The 22,083-nt window shown below is 43.0% G+C and overlaps 1 protein-coding gene across 1 annotated transcript in view; it reads left to right on the plus strand.

Moving 5' to 3' along the window:
* Nucleotides 1-22,083, plus strand: part of dnah1 (dynein, axonemal, heavy chain 1) — a 64,117-nt gene that overhangs the window by 40,979 nt on the left and 1,055 nt on the right. Inside the window, exons 50-74 of the mRNA XM_042305073.1 lie at nucleotides 63-254; nucleotides 421-531; nucleotides 646-831; nucleotides 956-1,147; nucleotides 1,257-1,424; nucleotides 1,551-1,742; nucleotides 11,216-11,347; nucleotides 11,512-11,637; nucleotides 11,768-11,887; nucleotides 12,189-12,338; nucleotides 12,433-12,592; nucleotides 12,693-12,919; nucleotides 13,116-13,311; nucleotides 13,546-13,697; nucleotides 13,790-13,986; nucleotides 14,588-14,732; nucleotides 15,035-15,193; nucleotides 15,572-15,703; nucleotides 15,825-15,995; nucleotides 16,111-16,290; nucleotides 16,843-17,019; nucleotides 17,120-17,290; nucleotides 19,206-19,336; nucleotides 19,536-19,680; nucleotides 21,729-21,935. Coding sequence (XP_042161007.1) covers nucleotides 63-254; nucleotides 421-531; nucleotides 646-831; nucleotides 956-1,147; nucleotides 1,257-1,424; nucleotides 1,551-1,742; nucleotides 11,216-11,347; nucleotides 11,512-11,637; nucleotides 11,768-11,887; nucleotides 12,189-12,338; nucleotides 12,433-12,592; nucleotides 12,693-12,919; nucleotides 13,116-13,311; nucleotides 13,546-13,697; nucleotides 13,790-13,986; nucleotides 14,588-14,732; nucleotides 15,035-15,193; nucleotides 15,572-15,703; nucleotides 15,825-15,995; nucleotides 16,111-16,290; nucleotides 16,843-17,019; nucleotides 17,120-17,290; nucleotides 19,206-19,336; nucleotides 19,536-19,680; nucleotides 21,729-21,935 — 4,119 coding nt within the window. The remainder of the gene's footprint in view (nucleotides 1-62; nucleotides 255-420; nucleotides 532-645; nucleotides 832-955; nucleotides 1,148-1,256; nucleotides 1,425-1,550; nucleotides 1,743-11,215; nucleotides 11,348-11,511; nucleotides 11,638-11,767; nucleotides 11,888-12,188; nucleotides 12,339-12,432; nucleotides 12,593-12,692; nucleotides 12,920-13,115; nucleotides 13,312-13,545; nucleotides 13,698-13,789; nucleotides 13,987-14,587; nucleotides 14,733-15,034; nucleotides 15,194-15,571; nucleotides 15,704-15,824; nucleotides 15,996-16,110; nucleotides 16,291-16,842; nucleotides 17,020-17,119; nucleotides 17,291-19,205; nucleotides 19,337-19,535; nucleotides 19,681-21,728; nucleotides 21,936-22,083) is intronic.

The following is a 22,083-nucleotide window of genomic DNA, read 5'->3' on the forward strand; positions in this document are numbered from 1 at the left end:
GTGTTTGTTTGTGTTCTTGTCTCCTGCCAGCCTCCCCTCACCACTGTTGTGTCCCTGTCTAGATTATGATGTGTGTGGAGATCCACCAGATGGTAGCCAGGAAATGTGCGCAGTACCTGGCTGAGCTGTCCAGATATAACTATGTCACGCCCAAGAGCTATCTGGAGCTACTCGCAATCTTCTCCTCTCTCATCGGCCGCAAGAAACAGGAGCTGCACAGTGCCCGGCAGCGCATGAAGACTGGCCTGGACAAGGTGAGAGGAGGGACCCTCAATGCCACAATTTTTGTATCTAAGAGGTCATCTTCTCTTCTGTGTCTTTTGCTTCAAGTGTATTTTGTATGCTTTAAATGTGTGTCTGTGTTCATATGGGTCTGCGTTTAACCGTGTGATTTTACTGTGTGCCTGTGTGTGTCTATAGCTATTGAGGACAGCAGAGGATGTGAGTAAGATGCAGGAGGAGCTGGAGATGATGAGGCCTCTGCTGGAGGAAGCTGCCAAGGACACAGTGATCACCATGGAGAAGATCAAGGTAAATTAGACCAGGAAGCCTCATCAGGCTCTCCAAATGCCTGTACATGCTGTGTCCTTTATATAGCACATGTGTTATGCATGTTACTCTTTGTGTGCGTGTGTGTGTTGACAGGTAGACACTGTGGTTGCAGAGGAGACCCGTACGGCGGTGCAGGCAGAGGAAGCCAAAGCCTCACAGAAAGCATGTGTGGCCGGTGCCATCGCTGAAGACGCCCAGAAAGACCTGGATGAAGCGCTGCCAGCTCTAGACGCCGCCCTCACCAGCCTCAAGTCTCTCAACAAGAACGACGTTGTTGAGGTGACATTATTTTGCCCTGTAATGGTTTATGGTTGTACTTGTACTTTTGGCTTGTTGTTTTCCTAGATTGCTCTGTACTGTATGAGGGCTGTTGTACTGTATGACTGGGGCTGGGTCTCTCCAGGTGAGGGCCATGCAGCGCCCGCCCCATGGGGTGAAACTGGTGATAGAGGCTGTTTGCATCATGAGGTCCATCAAGCCTAAGAAGGTGGCCGGAGAGAAGCCAGGCACCAAGGTGGACGACTACTGGGAGCCTGGCAAGAGCCTTCTGCAGGACCCTGGGAAGTTCCTAGAGGGCCTCTTCAAATTTGACAAAGTATGTCAATGTCCTGAGGACATGTTATCCCAAACAAAGCGTTTTACTTTCTTTCAGTGTAAGAGGAGCTTTTTGACTGGAATCATTTTGGCACCGATCTCCTCTGTAGGAAAATATCCCAGACTCCGTGATCAAATTAGTACAACCCTACATTGATAATGAAGAGTTCCAGCCAGCCAACATTGCCAAGGTGTCCAAGGCCTGCACCTCCATCTGCCAGTGGGTGCGAGCCATGCACGTGTACCACTTTGTGGCCAAGGGTGTGGAGCCTAAAAGAGTATGAATATATTTGCTTTAAATGCTGCCCTCTCTTGTACAACAAGACTATTGCATCTGCATATGCACTATTTGTGTGATTGTTGATGTGTGTATCTTTCATTCCTGTGTGTGCGTGCTCATGCAGAAAGCTCTGCAGGAGGCCCAGGAGGACCTGGCTGTGACCCAGCTCATCCTGGACGATGCCAATGAGAAGCTGGCACAGGTGGAAGAGGGCATCGCAACGCTGCAGGCCAAGTACCATGACTGTCTGGCCAAGAGAGACGAGCTGGACAACAAGTGCCAGCTGTGTGAGAACCGCCTGGTCCGCGCAGACAAGGTCAGAGAGAGAGCGATGGGGACAAAGCTTCTGCATTGCTTGCTGTTTGCGGTTTTAGACTGGGTTTCTGTATAGCACTTTGTGACATCTGCTGATGTAAAAATGGTTTTATAAATACATTGAATTGATTGATTGATTGAAAGCTCACTGATAACAACACACATATTTGCGCTGGCTTGGCAGGTGCAGGACAAATCTAAAAGGATATAGAGGCCAGACCATACACAGGGTTGCAAAGAATTTATAAAAATTACCAGATTTAAAAAAAATCTGGGGTATTAACGGGTCATTTTGGTAATCTGTGTAAATTTGGGTAATTTAAACTTGATTAATATACAGTTGAAGTTGGAAGTTTACATACATCTTAGTCACAATTCCTGACATTTAATCCGAGTAAAAATTCCGTTTTAGGTCAGTTAGGATCACCACTTAATTTTAAGAATGTGAAATGTCAGAATAATAGTAGAGAGAATAATTTATTTCAGCTTTTATTTCTTTCATCACATTCCCAGTGGGTCAGAAGTTTACATACACTCAAATAGTATTTGGTAGCATTGCCTTTAAATTGTTTAAATTGGGTCAAACATTTCAGGTAGCCTTCCACAAGTTTCCCACAATAAATTGGGTTAATTTTGGCCCATTCCTCCAGACAGAGCTGGTGTATCTGAGTCATGTTTGTAGGTTTGCTCGCACATGCTTTTTCAGTTCTGCCCACACATTTTCTATAGGATCGAGGTAAGGGCTTTGTGATGGCCACTCCAATACCTTGACTTTGTTGTCCTTAAGCCATTTTGCCACAACTTTGGAAGCGTGCTTGGGGTCATTGTCCATTTGGAAGACTCATTTGCAACAAAGCTTTAACTTCCTGGCTGATGTCTTGAGATGTTGCTTCAATATGTCCACATAATTTTCCTACCTCATGATGCCATCTATTTTGTGAAGTGCACCAGTCCCTCTTGCAGCAAAGCACTCCCACAACATGATGCTGCCACTCCCGTTCTTCACGGTTGGGATGGTGTTCTTCGACTTGCAAGCTTCCCCCTTTTTCCTCCTAACATAACGATGGTCATTATTTTTATTTATTTATTTCACCAGTTAGGCAAGTTGAGAACAAGTTCTCATTTACAATTGTGACCTGGCCAAGATAAAGCAAAGCAGTTCGACACATACAACAACACAGAGTTACACATGGAGTAAAAAACACAGTCAATAATACAGTAGAAAAATACATCTATATACAATGTGAGCAAGTGAGGTGAGATAAGGGAGGTAAAGGCAAAAAAAAGGCCATGGTATTGAAGTAAATACAATGTAGCAAGTAAAACACTGGAATGGTTGATTTGCAGTGGAAGAATGTGCAAAGTAGAGATAGAAATAATGGGGTGCAAAGGAGCAAAATAAATAAATACAGTAGGGAAAGAGGTAGTTGTTTGGGCTAAATTATAGATGGGCTATGTACAGGTGCAGTAATCTGTGAGCTGCTCTGACAGCTGGTGCTTAAATCTAGTGAGGGAGATAAGTGTTTCCAGTTTCAGAGATGTTTGTAGTTTGTTCCAGTCATTGGCAGCAGAGAACTGGAAGGAGAGGCGGTCAAAGGTAGAATTGGTTTTGGGGGTGACCAGAGAGATATAACTGCTGGAGCGCGTGCTACAGGTGGGTGCTGCTATGGTGACCAGTGAGCTGAGATAAGGGGGGACTTTACCAAGCAGAGTTTTGTAGATGACCTGGAGCCAGTGGGTTTGGCGTGAAGTATGAAGCGAGGGCCAGCCAACGAGAGCATACAGGTCGCAGTGGTGGGTAGTATATGGGGCTTTGGTGACAAAACGGATGGCACTGTAATAGACTGCATCCAATTTATTGAGTAGGGTATTGGAGGCTATTTTGTAAATAACATCGCCGAAGTCAAGGATTGGTAGGATGGTCAGTTTTACAAAGGTATGTTTGGCAGCATGAGTGAAGGATGCTTTGTTGCGAAATAGGAAGCCAATTCTAGATTTAACTTTGGATTGGAGATGTTTGATGTGAGTCTGGAAGGAGAGTTTACAGTCTAACCAGACACCTAGGTATTTGTAGTTGTCCACATATTCTATGTCAGAGCCGTCCAGATTAGTGATGTTGGACAGGCGGGCAGGTGCAGGCAGCGATCGGTTGAAGAGCATGCATTTAGTTTTACTTGTATTTAAGAGCAATTGGAGGCCATGGAATGAGAGTTGTATGGCATTGAAGCTCGCCTGGAGAGTTGTTAACACAGTGTCCAAAGAAGGGCCAGAAGTATACAGAATGGTGTCGTCTGCGTAGAGGTGGATCAGAGACTCACCAGCAGCAAGAGCGACATCATGGATGTATATAGAGAAGAGAGTCGGTCCAAGAATTGAACCCTGTGGCACCACCATAGAAACTGCCAGAGGCCCGGACAGCAGACCCTCCGATTTGACACACTGAACTCTATCAGAGAAGTAGTTAGTGAACCAGGCGAGGCAATCATTTGAGAAACCAAGGCTGTCGAGTCTGCCGATGAGGATGTGGTGATTGACAGAGTCGAAAGCCTTGGCCAGGTCAATGAATACGGCTGCACAGTATTGTTTCTTATCGATGGTGGTTAAGATATCGTTTAGGACCTTGAGCGTGGCTGAGGTGCACCCATGACCAGCTCTGAAACCAGATTGTATAGCGGAGAAGGTATGGTGGAATTTGAAATGGTCGGTAAACTGTTTGTTGACTTGGCTTTCGAAGACCGTAGAAAAGGCAGGGTAGGATAGATATGTCTGTAGCAGTTTGGGTCAAGAGTGTCCCCCTCCCCTTTGAAGAGGGGGATGACCGTAGCTGCTTTCCAATCTTTGGGAATCTCAGACGGTACGAAAGAGAGGTTGAACAGGCTAGTAATAGGGGTGGCAACAATTTCGGCAGATCATTTTAGAAAGAAAGGGTCCAGATTGTCTAGCCCGGCTGATTTGTAGGGGTCCAGATTTTGCAGCTCTTTCAGAACATCAGCTGACTGGTTTTGGGAGAAGGAGAAATGGGGAAGGCTTGGGCGAGTTGCTGTGGGGGGTGCAGTGCTGTTGACCGGGGTAGGGGTAGCCGGGTGGAAAGCATGGCCAGCCGTAGAAAAATGCTTATTGAAATTCTCAATTATAGTGGATTTATCTGTGGTGAAAGTGTTTCCTATCTTCAGTGCAGTGGGCAGCTGGGAGGAGGTGTTCTTATTATCCATGGACTTTACAGTGTCCCAGAACTTTTTTGAGTTTGTGTTGCAGGAAGCAAATTTCTGCTTGAAAAAGCTAGCCTTGGCTTTTCTAACTGCCTGTGTATATTGGTTTCTTGCTTCCCTGAAAAGTTGCATATCACGGGGGCTGTTCGATACTAATGCAGAAGGCCATGTTTTTGTGTTGGTTAAGGGCAGTCAGGTCTGGAGAGAATCAAGGGCTATATCTGTTCCTGGTTCTAAATTTCTTGAATGTGGCATGCTTATTTAAGATGGTGAGGAAGGCATTTAAAAATAAAAAAAACAGGCATCCTCTACTGACGGGATGAGATCAATATCCTTCCAGGATACCCCGGCCAGGTCGATTAGAAAGGACTGCTCGCTGAGGTGTTTCAGGGAGCGTTTGACAGTGATGAGTGGAGGTCGTTTGACCGCTGACCCATTACGGATGCAGGCAATGAGGCAGCGATCGCTGAGATCTTGGTTGAAAGCAGCAGAGGTGTATGTAGAGGGCAAGTTGGTTAGGATGATATCTATGAGGGTGCCCGTGTTTATGGCTTTTGGGTGGTACCTGGTAGGTTCATTGATAATTTGTGTGAGATTGAGGGCATCAAGCTTAGATTGTAGGATGGCTGGGGTGTTAAGCATGTTCCAGTTTAGGTCGCCTAGCAGCACGAGCTCTGAAGATAGATGGGGGGGCAATCAGTTCACATATGGTGTCCAGAGCACAACTGGGGGCAGAGGGTGGTCTATAGCAGGCGGCAACGGTGAGAGACTTGTTTTTAGAGAGGTGGATTTTTAAAAGTAGAAGTTCAAATTGTTTGGGTACAGACCTGGATAGTAGGACAGAACTCTGCAGGCTATCTTTGCAGTACATTGCAACACCGCCGCCCCCTTTGGCTGTTCTATCTTGTCTGAAAATGTTGTAGTTAGGGATGAAAATGTCCACATTTTTGGTGGTCTTCCTAAGCCAGGATCCAGACACGGCTAGAACATCCGGGTTGGCAGAGTGTGCTAAACCAGTGAATAAAACAAACTTAGGGAGGAGGCTTCTAATGTTAACATGCATGAAACCAAGGCTATTACGGTTACAGAAGTCATCAAAAGAGAGTGCCTGGGGAATAGGAGTGGAGCTAGGCACTGCAGGGCCTGGATTCACCTCTACATCACCAGAGGAACAGGGGAGGAGTAGGATAAGTGTACGGCTAAAAGCTATGAGAATTGGTCGTCTAGAACGTCTGGAACAGAGAGTAAAAGGAGGTTTCTGGGGGCGATAAAATAGCTTCAAGGTATAATGTACAGACAAAGGTATGGTAGGATATGAATACAGTGGAAGTAAACCTAGGTATTGAGTGATGGCCAAACAGTTCTACATTTGTTTCATCAGACCAGAGGACATTTCTCCAAAAAGTAGATCTTTGTTGCCATGTGCAGTTGCAAACCGTAGTCTGGCTTTTTTATGTCTGTTTTTCAGCAGTGGCTTCTTCCTTGCTGAGTGGCCTTTCAGGTTATATCGATATAGGACTCGTTTTATTGTGGATATAGATACTTTTGTACCTGTTTCCTCCAGCATCTTCACAAGGCCTTTTGCTGTTGTTCTGGGATTGATTTGCACTTTTCGTTCATCTCTAGGAGACAGAACGAGTCTCCTTCCTGAGCGGTATGACAACTGCGTGGTCCCATGGTGTTTATACTTGCGTACCATTGTTTGTACAGATGAACATGGTACCATCAGGTGTTTGAAATTGCTCCCAAGGATGAATCAGACTTGTGGAGGTTTTTCTGAGGTCTTGGTGGATTTATTTAGATTTTCCCATGATGTCAAGCTAAGAGGCACTGAGCTTGAAGGTAGGCCTTGAAATACATCCACAGGTACACCTCCAATTGACTCAAATGATGTCAATAAGCCTTTCCAAAGCTTCGAAAGTAGAGGTCGACCGATTCATTAGGGCCGATTTCAAGTTTTCATAACAATCGGAAATCGGTATTTTTGGGCGCCGATTTGACGATTTTTTAAATATATATACAGTGGGGCAAAAAAACTATTTAGTCAGCCACCAATTGTGCAAGTTCTCCCACTTAAAAAGATGAGAGAGGCCTGTAATTTTCATCATAGGTTCACTTCAACTATGACAGACAAAATGAGAAAAAGAATCCAGAAAATCACAATTGTAGGATTTTTTATGAATTTATTTGCAAATTATGGTGGAAAATAAGTATATATAAACACTTTTTTATATACCTTTATTTAACTAGGCAAGTCAGTTAAGAACACATTCTTATTTTCAATGACGGCCTAGGAACGGTGGGTTAACTGCCTCGTTCAGGGGCAGGACGACAGATTTTCACCTTGTCAGCTCGGGGGATCCAATTTTGCAACCTTACAGTTAACTAGTCCAACGCAATAACGACCTGCCTCTGTCTCGTTGCACTCCACAAGGAGACTGCCTGTTACGCGAATGCAGTAAGCCAAGGTAAGTTGCTAGCTAGCATTAAACTTATCTTATAAAAAACAATCAATCATAATCACTAGTTAACTACACATGGTTGATGATATTACTAGATATTATCTAGCGTGTCCTGCGTTGCATATAATCTGACTGAGCATACAAGTATCTAAGTATCTGACTGAGCGGTGGTAGGCAGAAGCAGGCGCGTAAACATTCATTCAAACAGCACTTTCGTGCGTTTTGCCAGCAGCTCTTTGTTGTGTGTCAAGCATTGCGCTGTTTATGACTTCAAGCCTATCAAATCCCGAGATTAGGCTGGTGTAACCGAAGTGAAATGGCTAGCTAGTTAGCGCGCTCTAATAGCATTTCAAACGTCACTCGCTCTGAGCCTTCTAGTAGTTGTTCCCCTTGCTCTGCATGGGTAACGCTGCTTCGATGGTGGCTGTTGTCGCTGTGTTGTTGGTTCGAGCCCAGGGAGGAGCGAGAAGAGGGACGGAAGCTATACTGTTACACTGGCAATACTAAAGTGCCTATAAGAACATCTAATAGTCAAAGGTTAATGAAATACAAATGGTATAGAGGGAAATAGTCCTATAATTCCTATAATAACTACAACCTAAAACTTCTTACCTGGGAATATTGAAGACTCATGTTAAAAGGAACCACCAGCTTTCATATGTTCTCATGTTCTGAGCAAGGAACTGAAACGTTAGCACATATTGCACTTTTACTTTCTTCTCCAACACTTAGTTTTTGCATTATTTAAACCAAATTGAAAATGTTTCATTATTTACTTGAGGCTAAATTGATTTTATTGATGTATTAAGTTAAAATAAGTGTTCATTCAGTATTGTTGTAATTGTCATTATTATAAATATTGGGCGATTAATCGGTAGCGGCTTTTTTGGGCCCCCAATAATCGATATCGGCGTTGAAAAATCATAATCGGCCGACCTCTATTCTAAAGCCATGACATTTTCTGGAATTTTCCAAGCTCTTAAAAGGCGCATTCAACTTAGTGTATGTTAACTTCTGACCCACTGGAATTGTGATACAGTGAATTATGTGAAATAATCTGTTTTTAAACAATTGTTGGAAAAATGACTTGTGTCATGCACAAAGTAGATCTCCTAGCCGACTTGCCAAACTATAGTTTAACAAACTTGTGGAGTGGTTGAAAAACGAGTTTTAATGACTCCAACCTAAGTGTATCTAAACTTCTGACTTCAACTGTATATATATATATATATATATATATTTTTCCCTTTATATCTGTGTTCATGTTGTCCATGATTTTCTGGTAGATAGAACATATGGTTCAAGAGAAAGTAGCAGTACTTAATTTGTAAATTGGGAGGTGCCGGAAACAAAAAGTTAGCACAAGAGGAGGGTGACCTGAGGAGCTCTGAGGTACACATTAAAAGAATCGCCTTTATAATAAAACATTGCATGCATATCATCATATTTGTGTAGTGGCATAGAGCAGTATAGTAGGCAGAGGTACCTGCAGAGGTTGCATACATAGGAAAAAATTGGCCTGTTATAAACACATTTCATGCAATTCTATGCCATTTTATATGGCTGCCGACTTAAGCATTCTTTTTTTAATAGTGCAAAAATGATTGAAATGGCATATGCCTTTTACATGGACTGAGAATGAGATCAATTAAAAACAACCTTGTCTTGAATCCATGAATATCCTAGGCCTAGGTGTGTACAAAATGAGGAGGAAATTATAGTCCTAAAAAAGCTTTCCACTTTCACTGACTCACCCAATGATGCACAGCTCACTCACCGGCGATGCGCTCGTGCCAAAAGCCTATCTCGCTCGGTTTACTTTAATAAAAATACTGTTTATGCAATAGGCCAATTTGGAAGTTGATAAAATGTTGGTAGCCTATCGACACAGAGTCTTCTCTTTTCAGCAGGAGCCATTTGCATTAAAAACCTGTGTTTTCCCGCGATTGTATTTGAAATATTGCGATAGGCCTGTTTTGGCTGTATGCTGTTCACTGACAGATTTGCCACATTTTACCGACTGAAGGCGATGGCTTATTATTGGGCTACACACAATCCACAGCTAGGCTATTTAAAGAAAAATAACCTATTGATCTCTAGGTTACAATGTTGCGCAAACCATAAACCCGGGCCGGCCAAACCAGAATCAATTCTACAGTATCAGGCACGGGCTAAAAAAAAACATTTTCACATGTACTTTTTTTTAGGGGGCAGCAGAATTACAGAGGAGGCAACTCAAATGAACTCTGACCACATTTATTTGAATCTTTACATTTCAAACAGCGATTTTTTTTTTTTTTTCATGCCTCGAGAAGTACTGGATCCTGGCATATAGGTTACGTAACGAAACAGTCCAAAACGGAGAGTTGACTGTTCCTTTTCTGACATGATCCGGCTCAAAGCACTGCAAAATAGCCTAATTAATGAAAAAACATTAAATTACCTTTAATGTAATTGCAATGAACTCTTCCAACTATTGACTTATTTCACAACTGCCACCAGTTTGGCCCTGCAACATTTGCAACAAAGATATGTTGACAAGCAGTACTTCATCGGTGACTCCACTTCCTGATTTGGCCTCGTTTGGTTTGTTAAGAAATGCTAGCGGCCATGCCTGAATTCAAACGTGAGTTGGTTTCGAGGTGTGGTTTGATGTGGGTGTCTGTTGTCTGTGTTCGCAGGTGGGAAGAGTTAGCTAAATTATTTTTGCCAATTAGATTCATTGTGTGCGACTGTGGCAAAATTGGTTTGACTTTGGATAGCCTATCTCTGGGGATTGTTAGGAACCGTCAATAAATTACACAATGTCAATCTTTTCGGTGTCTCATTAAATGCTTTCAATATTTGTATATTCATTTCTACAATTTAAGTTGATTAGGGTTTTTAATTCATTGAAATTTGGAGCTATTGACCTTTTTAAAATATTGTACAATGTATATTGTGTAATTTACTAATGGTCCATAACTTGCCCCATAGGGATATCGAATGTCAAACCAAATTGACCATGGCCATTAAAATAAACCCAACCCATGGAATACTGTTACGGTACCCTTGATTCCGTGACATACAATTTTTTTCCTATCATTTCGCAAATCTCCATTTTGGACGAGACTGAATTATCCTATTTACACTTTGTAGTAAATTTTTACACTAGAGTAAATGTTTCTGACTCATATCGATACCACATAGGCCATTTTCAAAACGAGAAGTTGTTTTTTTAGGGGAAGTCACTCTTTAAATAAAATAATAATTTGTAAAAATATGAAGGATATTCCATGTAGAAACAGCAATGTATTCAATTGGGTGGCAGCGTAGCCTAGTGGTTAGTGTTGGACTAGTAACTGGAAGGTTGCAAGTTCAAATCCCTGCGCTGACAAGGTACAAATCTGTCTTTCTGCCCCTGAACAGGCAGTTAACTCACCGTTCCTAGGCTGTCATTGAAATTAAGAATTAGTTCTTAACTGACTTGCCTAGTTAAATAAAGGTAAAATAAAATTTGTTGATGGGTTATATAATGTTTACAGCTTTGTGATTCTATTTTCCACATTAAAAATATCATATTTTATATGTTATTAAAATGACCTAAAATCCTTGGAAGTTAAAAAAAAAAATATATGAGTTTACTGGTACATTTCCAAAATTACCAGTAATATTCCCCACTTTGCAACCCTACTGTTGATTGTTACACTGTCACTTTGTTCTTTTCATTTTCCACAAGTTTTTTTCCCCCCTTCCAATGTAATTTCTGCAATGCCCTATTTATTTACATCAGACATAACTCAGTGTTGTCTGTGTCTCTCCAGCTGATTGGAGGGCTAGCGGATGAGAAGGTGCGTTGGAGGGAGACCGTGCAGCACCTGGAGTACATGGTTAATAACGTGTCAGGAGACGTGCTGCTAGCAGCAGGATATGTGGCCTACCTGGGACCCTTTACTGTGGGTGCTGCTCTGTTGTTGTGCTATTGTTACATGTATGTGTTATGCTGACGTATTAGTGAGAGTTTTGTACAGTAAGTAGTGCTTTTAGGTATTTTGTGGAGAGAATGACCCATGGATGACCATTGTGTTGATTTGGTGTGCTGTCAATATGACCTTGCCAGGGAGAGTACCGGTCCTCCATGGCAGATGAGTGGCTGCGTGGCTTTAAAGAGCAGGGGGTGCCCCACACAGAGGAGCCCAACCTCATCAGCACTCTAGGGGACAAGGTCAAGATCCGCTCCTGGCAGGTCAGAACCCCTCACAACACTACTAGCACAGATACAACATAATATCCTATATCAGACTGACCTGGAGTATCAAATAATATAGCAATGTAAAATAATCCCAATATCCCATTGTGTGCGTGTGTGTGTATAGATCACAGGGCTGCCTAAGGATACCCTGTCGGTGGAAAATGGTGTGATAACACAGTACTCTCAGCGCTGGGCTCTTTTCATTGACCCACAGGGACAGGCCAACAAGTGGGTCAAAAACATGGTGAGAATGTTCAGTGATTCCTGTGTACTGGTCTGATTCCAAACATAGTCCACAGAGGGAGCCATAGAGCTAATAATCTCATTATTCACAACCATTACTGCACAGCTTTAGATAGCATCTTTAGAAAATCGAGAGAACCAAAATGTCCTGCTTTACATTGTGTAAGTAAATGTTTTTTTTTCAGCAACTGTATGTAATGAGACACCTGTATTTAAAAGGCGATATGGTCATATTTCCTATGTATATGCAGAAGTTGTTGGTTAGACATGATGGTTGAACCCTACTTCCTTCTTCCTCTCAGGAGCGTGACAATGGATTGGACGTGATGAAGCTGAGTGACCGGGACTTCCTGCGTAGTCTGGAAAATGCCATTCGCTTCGGGAAGCCTTGCTTACTGGAGAACATCGGAGAGGAACTAGACCCTGCTCTAGAACCCGTCCTACTGCGACAGGTCCTTACCTAGGGCACATAGCACGTTGATACGACACTCAGTCAACACACAATAAAGTCAACTCATTGCAGTTGTTGCTTGTTGTCGCCCTCAGACGTTCAAGCAGCAGGGCAGCACAGTTCTGAAGCTGGGAGACGCTGTCATTCCCTACCACGATGACTTCAAAATGTACATCACCACCAAGCTACCCAACCCACATTACTCACCTGAGATCTCCACAAAGGTTACCCTCATCAACTTCACCCTGTCCCCCAGGTAATGTGCTCACCCACCTTCACTTAGACACTGGCCCCTACTCCCTGGCCGGTTGACCTCTGACCCTGACTTGTGTGTGTGTGTGTGTGTGTGTGTGTGTGTGTCTGGAGGACCAGCTGCTGGGTCGGGTGGTGGCTGAAGAGAGGCCTGACCTGGAGGAGGCTAAGAACCAGCTGATAGTGAGTAACGCTCGTATGAAGCAGGAGCTGAAGGAGATAGAAGACCAGATCCTTTTCCGCCTCAGCTCCTCAGAGGGAAACCCTGTGGACGATGAGGAACTCATACGGGTGCTGGGAGCCTCCAAGATCAAGGCCGGAGAGATCCAGGTCAGACATGGGGAGCAGTGTAACCACCACACTTCAACTTGACCCCTTTGGATTTCCCAAAATAAGGCTTTTACATGTTATTTCCAAGTATATTTTTAACTCTGCCCCTTTGCGAAGAACATACTGTTACTGTTCAATCAACTGTTGAGTCGTTGATGTGGCACTATGACCATACAAAAGCTGATGTCATTGTCAGGCCAAAGTGATGGTGGCTGAGGAGACAGAGCGGGACATTGATGCCACTCGTCTGGAGTATGTCCCTGTGGCTGTGCGTACTCAGATCCTCTTCTTCTGCGTATCGGACCTTTCCAACGTGGACCCCATGTACCAGTACTCCCTGGAGTGGTTTTTGAGCATCTTCATGTCGGGCATTGCCAACTCCGAGAGGGCAGGTAAAGAGAATTCACACACCCACATAAATGTAGACACACACATACTGTATTTGTATGCATTTTAGGACGACCCTTTCACAACTGAATGCTTAACTGCTATCACAGCAATGTAAAAATCGTGGCCAAACACTTTTCTGTAGCATGTATCATTAAGCACCAAAGGTAGCATGAATATATCCAACCCCCTTAACAAACTATTTTCCCATTGTGTTGTCCCTGTGTGTCCCTCCATAGACACGGTGGAACAGAGGATCATCAGCATCAATGAGTTCTTCACCTTCAGCCTGTACAGCAACGTGTGCCGCTCTCTGTTTGAGAAGCACAAGCTCATGTTTGCCTTCCTGCTGTGCGCTCGCATCATGATGAATGAGAACAAGATCGATATGGTAGGAGGAACTGGTGGTGTTTAGTGTTTGGTCTGTATTGTTGTTTTTAAAGTGTATCTGTGCTCATACTCTGTTTGTGTTCCACCTGCCAGTCCGAGTGGCGGTACCTGCTGGCGGGGGGCATGCCCCAGCAGCAGCTGTCCAACCCTGCAGTGAGGTGGCTGTCTGAGCGTGCCTGGCAGGACATCTTGGGCCTCAGCGCTTTGCCCACCTTCAACAGCCTGGCAGACAGCTTCCCCAAACACATGAAGGCCTTCAAGAGGATATTTGACAGCAGCGAGCCAAACAGGTCTTCACACACACAAATACTTTCTTCCAGATTCACAGAGAGGTGCTTTATACACACACAAACACAGAAGATACATTTTTTATAAGCACAGCTAGGGTTGTCCTGATACCCGTATCGCAATACCACAATTCTTAATTTTCCATGTCAATAAAGAAAACATCAAGCAGACTGAACTTTATGGTCCTATGTAAACTATTGTGTACTATAGCCAAGAAATGTAGTCCGCTTCATGTTTTGTTCACTTGCCATGATACTTCTAATTATCGTGCCACTGATATTGTGCCTGCCAACTCTTCACTCTTAGAAAAAGGGTTCCAAAGGGGTTCTTCGTTTGGCTGTCCCCATAGGAGAACCCTTTTTGGTTCCATGTAGAACCATCTTTTGAAAGGAGTTCTAGATTGAACCCAAAAGGGTTCTACCTGGAACCATAAAGGGTTCTTCAAAGGGTCATCCTATGGGGGCAGCTTAAGAACACTTTTAGGTTCTAGATAGCACCTTGTAGACACAACACATGCTAGTTTGCAGTGTGTCAATAGATACTGCAAATTACGCCTACTCTGACTGCTGACTGGTGTCTGTGGATGTGTGCGTGTGTGTCTAGGGAGCCAGTCCCAGGGGAATGGAATACCCAACTGGACTCTTTCCAGAAGCTGTTGATATTGCGCTGCCTGAGAGCTGACCGCATGACTCACGGCCTGCAGGACTTTGTTGCTGCTCATCTGGGCCAGCGCTTTATAGAGCCACAGGTGCTGCACTTTTGCCTTTCTGGGTAGTGAAGACATCCTAAGTTGGATTTACCTCAGTGCCACAGTCAATGCCTTCTTTGGTATATGTTGTTTTGCCTTGTATCCAACTCAGTGTAAACTCTTTACCACCAGGTTTATTCTAAAGCCATTTGGCTTAAATATTTACAATATAAACTCTTCCCAATGTAGGTCACCTCATTGTTTATTTTATGTTTCTCATACCTCGTTCTGTACTGTATCTCTCTCCTTCCTCCCTACCTCCCCCTTCCATCCCTCCCTCCTTCCTTCCATTTCTCCCCCAGGCATCAGATCTGTCTGTTGTATTTAAGGAGTCGTCCCCCTCCACGCCGCTCATCTTTGTCCTATCTCCCGGAACCGACCCTGCCGCTGACCTCTACAAGTTTGCTGATGTCATGAAGTTCTCCAAGAAGATGAGTGCCATCTCCCTGGGCCAGGGGCAGGTCAGTAGGGCCTGGGGAATGCCTGGGAAAACTCACTCCTCCCACCCACGGGACATCCCACTGGAAATTAGTCCTCCCAATGAGGTCACTCTCATTTGTCATGCTAAGAAAAGCTTAGTCTCCCCACCTCAGTGATAATTACCAGTCTATTTCTATCCAGAGGACTAGGACTCTGTGTCCTGTATGTATCCCCTTCTAAAGACGTGCTACATTCACCATCACCATGAGTGCAAGCCAGTCTGAGAAATAACAGACAAACAGAATTAAGCCTAGGCTCAAAGTCATGATGTTTGAACCTAAGCCTTATGATATCTACAGTATTGGTATCATCTTGAGACCTCTGTGCAACTGGTCCTGTGTGTTGTGGTTGTGTGTCAGGGTCCCTGGGCTGAGGCAATGATGCACAGTGCCATGGAGAGGGGCAAGTGGGTCTTCTTCCAGAATTGTCACCTGGCACCCAGCTGGATGCCCTCCATGGAGAGACTCATTGAGAACATTGACCCAGATAAGGTGGGCTCACCTAGAAGAATACATATCCACACAAACACACAACTTAAGCTATACAGTAAAGCGAGATGTAGAAACCTTTGTCACTCTTAAACCTGCCAACACCCTATTCACTCCTCTTTAGGTACACCGGGATTTCCGTCTGTGGCTCACCAGCCTGCCCAGCAACAAGTTCCCCGTGTCTATTCTGCAGAATGGCTCTAAGATGACCATCGAGCCTCCCAGAGGCATCAAGGCCAACCTGTTGAAGACCTACCTAAGCCTGAATGATGACTTCATCACTACCTGCACCAGGGTCTGGCTTCTCCCACTCCCATACTATACTGTGTACTGTATTGTGTAATTCAAGTGGAAAACTACATACCCAGACCCCTCGTCTAACGTTGTCCCCTGTTCCTCCTCTCCTCCAGGCTGCAGAGCTTAAGTCCCTGCTCCTGTCTCTGTGTCTGTTCCACGGTAATGCCATTGAGCGCAGAAAGTTCGGCCCACTGGGGTTCAACATCCCATATGAGTTCACTGACGGTGACCTCCGCATCTGTATCAGCCAGCTCAAGATGTTCCTGGATGAGTACCAGGACATTCCCTACAAGGTGGGGAAGACACACTCTCTCTCTCTCTCTCTCTCTCTCTCTCTCTCTCTCTCTCTCTCTCTCCTAGCTTTCTTCTCTTCTAGCTTTTCCTTTAGTATTTCTCTTTTCATCTCCCCTCTCCTTTATCTTTTATCTCCTCTCATTTCTTACCCTTTTATCTCCTCTCATTTCTTACCCTTTTATCTCCTCTAATTTCCTACCCTTTTATCTCCTCTCATCTCCTACCCTTTTATCTCTGGTCCCATTCTTTTAGCTATTCTCCACTGTCCACTATTCCTGTCTACATTCCTAAAACGTATCTCTCTTCTCTACCTGTAAAGCTTCACACGTCCTTGTCCACTGTCTGACGCACTGCAAATATTCCAAATTTATTTCTATTGTCATTGAAATGTAATTCTTGTTACAGATATTTTAACTATCAGCTGAAACAAATACTTCTAGCAAGATTATGCATTTTTTATGTTTCAGTGTGTCCTTTCTTTCTGGTGCGTGTATGTGCCTGCGTTCTGTAAGTGATTGATTATGCCATTGTTCTCTACTCAATCTGTCCAGGTTCTGAAGTACACTGCGGGGGAGATCAACTATGGTGGTCGTGTGACCGATGACTGGGACCGCCGCTGCATCCTCAACGTGTTGGAGGACTTCTACTGTCCTGCTGTGCTCGGTGCCGACTACGCCTACTCCGCCTCCGGAGTCTACAGGCAGATCGACACTGAGCTCGACATCAAGGTCAGAGAAGGAGATGGTTAGTTTGGTCTGATTAAGCATTAATAAACACTGGTTAATTCCCAACCATCAACCACTAATATCCGTTTTGCTTGTCTCTCAGGGCTACCTGGCGTACATCCGTGGCCTGCCCATCAATGACACACCTGAGATCTTTGGTCTCCATGACAATGCTAACATCAGCTTTGCCCAGAACGAGGCGTTTGCCCTGCTGGGAGCCGTGGTGCAGCTCCAGCCTAAAGCAGCAGCCAGCGGGGGCAAGGCCAGAGAAGAGGTACTGTCTGTGTCCTCTCCTGTGTCTACTCTCGCTGAAACTCTACCCCAGCAAGAAACAGGTTTTGAACTTTTGTTTTGTCCTATCTGGGGTCATGTCAGCAGCTAGTCTTACTTATATTTGTTGCTTATACAACTCTTACTCTAGCCTCCTTAGCTGTTAGACTTGTTAACGAAAGCTCATAGGTAATACTCAGGGTACCATTCTGTTGACATGCTAACATACAATGCCTTCAGAAAGTACTCACACCCCTTGACTTTTCCCAAATGTTGTTGTGTTACAGCCTGAGCTTAAAATAGATTACATTGAGATGTTGTGTCACTGTTCTACACACCCATAATGTCAAGCTGGAATTATGTTTTTATATTAAAAAAATTACATCTGAAATTTTCTTGAGTCAATAAGTATTCAACCCCCTTTTTATGGTAAGCCTAAATAACTTCAGGTGTAAAAATGTGCTTAACAAGTCACATAATAAGTTACATGAACTCACTCTGTGTGCAATATTAGTGTTTAGCATGATGTCTGAATGATTCCCTTATCTCTGTTACCCACACATACAATTTATCTGTAAGGTCCCTTAGTCGAGCAGTGAATTTAAAACACAGATTCAACCACAATGACCAGGTAGGTTTTCCAATGCCTCGCAAAGAAGGGCACCTATTGGTAGATTGGTTAAAAAAACAACAGACATTAAATATCCCTTTGAGCATGGTGAAGTTATTAATTATACTTTGGATGGGGTATCAATACACCCAGTCACTACAAAGATGCAGGTTCCTTCCTAACTCAGTTGTCGGAAAGGAAGGAAACCGCTCAGGGATTTCACCATAAGGCCAATGATGACGTTAAAGCAGTTACAGAGTTTAATGGTTGTGATAGGAGAAAACTGAGGATGGATCAACAACATTTGAGTTATTCCACAATACTAACCTAAATGACAGAGTGAAAAGAAGTAAGCCTGTGCATAATACAAATATTCCAAAACATCATTCTGTTTGCAATAAGGCAGTAAATTAAAACTGCAAAACCAATGGCAAAGCAATGAACTTTATGTCCTGAATACAAAGCGTTTTGTATGGGGCAAATCCAACACAACACATCACAGTACCAGTTTTCATATTTTCAAGCATGGTGGTGGCTGCATCATGTTACGGGTATGCTTGTCCCATCGGCAAGGACTAGGGAATTTTTTATTTTTTATAAAAAGAAACTGAATAGAGCTAAGCACCGGCAAAATCCTAGAGGGAAACCTGATCCAGTCTGCTTTCCAACGGACACAGAGAGACAAATTCACCTTTCAGCAGGACAATAACATAAAACACAACTATACAACTATACACTGAAGTTGCTTACCAAGATGACATTGAATGTTCCTGAGTGTCCTAGTTACAGTTTTGACTTAAATCGGCTTGAAAATCTATGGCAAGACTTGAAAATGGCTGTCTAGCAATGATCAACAACCAACTTGAGAGAGCTTGAAGAATTTTTTCAATGATAATAATAATATACAAATATTGTACAATCCAGGTGTGCAAAGCCCATAGAGACTTACCCAGAAAGACTTACCCAGAAATTGCTGCCAAAGGTGATTCTAAAATGTATTGACCCAGGGTGTGAATACTGTATGTAAATGCAATTTGTCTGTATTTTATTTTCAATACATTTGCAAAAATTTATAAAAACTTGTTTTCACTTTGTCATTATGGGGTATTGTGTGTAGATGGGTGAGGAAAAACAATACATTTCATCCATTTTGAATTCAGGCTTTAACGCAACAAAATGTGGAATAAGTCAAGGGGTATGAACCTGTACCTTCAGAAAGTGTGGTGAGGTTGTGTTGAGTGATTGTGTGTTGTATGTTTGAAGGAATTCAGGCTGGGCTGGTAATGGATCTTGTTTTTTTTCCCTGTAGATCGTAGAGGAGATAGTGGCAGGCATTGTTGAGAAGGTCCCCCAGCCTATCAGTGTTCAGGAGGTGATGACTAAGTACCCAGTCCAGTATGAGGAGTCCATGAACACAGTCCTGATCCAGGAGGTCATCAGGTAACCTAGTCCTGTCAAAAACCACTGCTGAAGTCCCTAACATTCTGTCTAGTGCCGTATCTGTTTCTCCCACCATTAACTTCAAGACAGTTACAGTTACCATCACAATATTCCATTTCAGAGAGCTCTTCTATAGTCAACATTCTCCTGAGTATCTCTTTCTTTCTCCTATCCCTCTCCACCCACCCTTCTCTCTCAGGTATAACCGGTTGTTAGTGGTCATATCTCAGAGCCTCAGTGATATTGTGAAGGCTCTGAAGGGCTTAGTGGTGATGTCATCAGAACTGGAGCTTATGGCCAACAGCCTATTCATCAACAAAGTCCCTGACATGTGGCAGGCCAAGGTATTTACAGGAACATATACATGAACATATTTAGAGTTACATTATTGTAGTCCTCTATGCTGAGGGACCTGCATTAATATAAGTTTGAACCTAGTATCTAGGTGTGTGGAAATAATAAACAGGCAGACAGCAGGCAGCATGTGAAAATTAGTGTGTGGACTGGGTTGGGCCTAACCTAGTAGGTAATATATCCCTAAAGAATATATAGTTTACCCACTAGGAAATATAATATGCACACACAGTATTGAAATACACAACAATTAGATATCCCTTGAACTATGCAAAAGAATAATCACAAACAACCGATGGTTATGAATTATTATTAAAAGGAAAACATGTAAATTCAGTTTCAATAAACAACGCAAGTTGAAAACATGGTATACACCAACAGTTATCAACCCCTTTTGAATCACTAAATCAATCACAGCTACTGTATATACACACTCATCTAATTAGCACAGACCTGGTACCAGGGTTTAGTTTAACACCTCAGAGCGCTCATAGATACTTTAAATGGGGATCCCCTTCAACACAATAAAAGAAACACGAAAAAATGCAGTCACAAATAGACTCACGAATCGTTCTAGTCTTTACTGGCGCGTGACCGAGGCACAGCGTGCAAATGGAAACCACTAGTCAACGGAACTGTGGCTATCCCAAATAGATGCGATCAAGGAGTCAATGGAAGATTGACGCACATTCCACAAATCTGATCTAAAAAAAGTGAATAATCGGCAAATCCGTCATGATTTATGTATTGTAACAGGCCTACAATGTGCTTACTTAAGTCCGATTTGGCTGTTTTCACTGTATGACATGTAGAAGTTGTCCCTTTTCAGATTTAAAAGTAGTGACTGGTAAATGTTAACTCCCGTTTGTATAAGCTGGTTAGCATATCTAGCTTACAGAAATCATTGATGGTAGTCAAAGTCGTGTTTAACTGTAATGCAGTTGATTGGTAACCATGACATGAACATGTGTTAGGGATGACATATATACAAGCATTATATTCAGATTTTTACCTCAACATAGTGTGAAATACATATATAAACAATAGCCTAAATATAGACAAACTTTGCTGGGGGTCAATAGAGCCCCACAGTGCAGGTGTCATTATAGCCATAAAACCTGGCAGTCAAATAAGGAAATGGTTACAATCCTTTTTCCACCATTCAGTTTTCCCATAGGGAATTTTATAAACACTTAAAATAAGGGCTGTGTTTCGTGTACACCTACCCTGGCGTGACGTTTTTTAATAACCATGTAAATCTCTCGGACAAGGTGACTTTTATAAATATATTCGGCTCTATTAACTCTCAGATTCAAAAATGCTAATTAGCATCAAAGTAGACATCATGCAAGACTACAAATCTCTGCAAGCTCCTGCACATCATATCTAGCAGACACCTTTGCTAACAGTTATTGTGTCAATTTAAAACTTGCACAAGACAGTTCACAGAATTATCCATTTAAAGAAATGTAGGCAATTTATTCATTCCTAAATGTAGCTAACATTAGGTAGTTCATCCAGAGATTCTTACCTTTGCCTCAATTTGGCAGTCTTGTCCAGATCATCGTGACATTTGTAGTTCTTTGATAGCCACATTAGTAGCTAATTAGCATTTCATTTTTAAGGGGTAAATACAAATGAATATATTGATAAGTCACCTTGTCCTAGAAAGACTTACACGGTTATCAAAATGTCATGCCAGGGTAAGCCTACATGTAACACAGCCCTTATTTTAAGTGTTTCTAAAAAACCCAATGGGAAAAACTTATGATGGAAAAATGATTGGAACCATTTCCTTGTTTGACCGCTAGATTTAATGGGTATTATGACTCATACTGTGGTACTCTATGAGGAGATTCAGAATCTTTCCCCCATGGCTGTTTCCCCCAGCCCTTTCCATGGTAATTCCATTGTTTTGGTCAAGTTCGATTGACCTCTTTACCGCATCTATGAAACACACTGAAATCACTCTACACTTTTCCTTTTGTGAAAACCCCCACGGGACCACTCATTAAGTATTCCCTCTGTCTTCCACCAGGCCTACCCCTCTTTGAAACCCCTGGCCTCCTGGGTGTCTGACCTGCTCCAGAGGATCAAGTTCTTACATGGCTGGATCTCTGACGGTGTCCCACCTGTTTTCTGGATCAGTGGCTTCTTCTTCCCCCAGGCTTTCCTCACAGGAACACTGCAGAACTTTGCCCGCCGCTCTGTGGTCTCCATAGATACCATTGGCTTTGACTTCAGGGTGAGATAGCAGCACACTCTCATTCCCTTCCTCTCTTCCCTCCTCCCCCAAATTTGAATGTATTTCATATTGGAGGTTACATTTATAGTGAGCAATTAACCCTGTTGGAAAATGGATTACTTGTTTTGATTGGGTATTACTTGGCCGA

The sequence above is a fragment of the Oncorhynchus tshawytscha genome, linkage group LG02 (assembly GCF_018296145.1).
Source record: "Oncorhynchus tshawytscha isolate Ot180627B linkage group LG02, Otsh_v2.0, whole genome shotgun sequence".
Classification (NCBI taxonomy): Eukaryota; Metazoa; Chordata; class Actinopteri; order Salmoniformes; family Salmonidae; genus Oncorhynchus; species Oncorhynchus tshawytscha.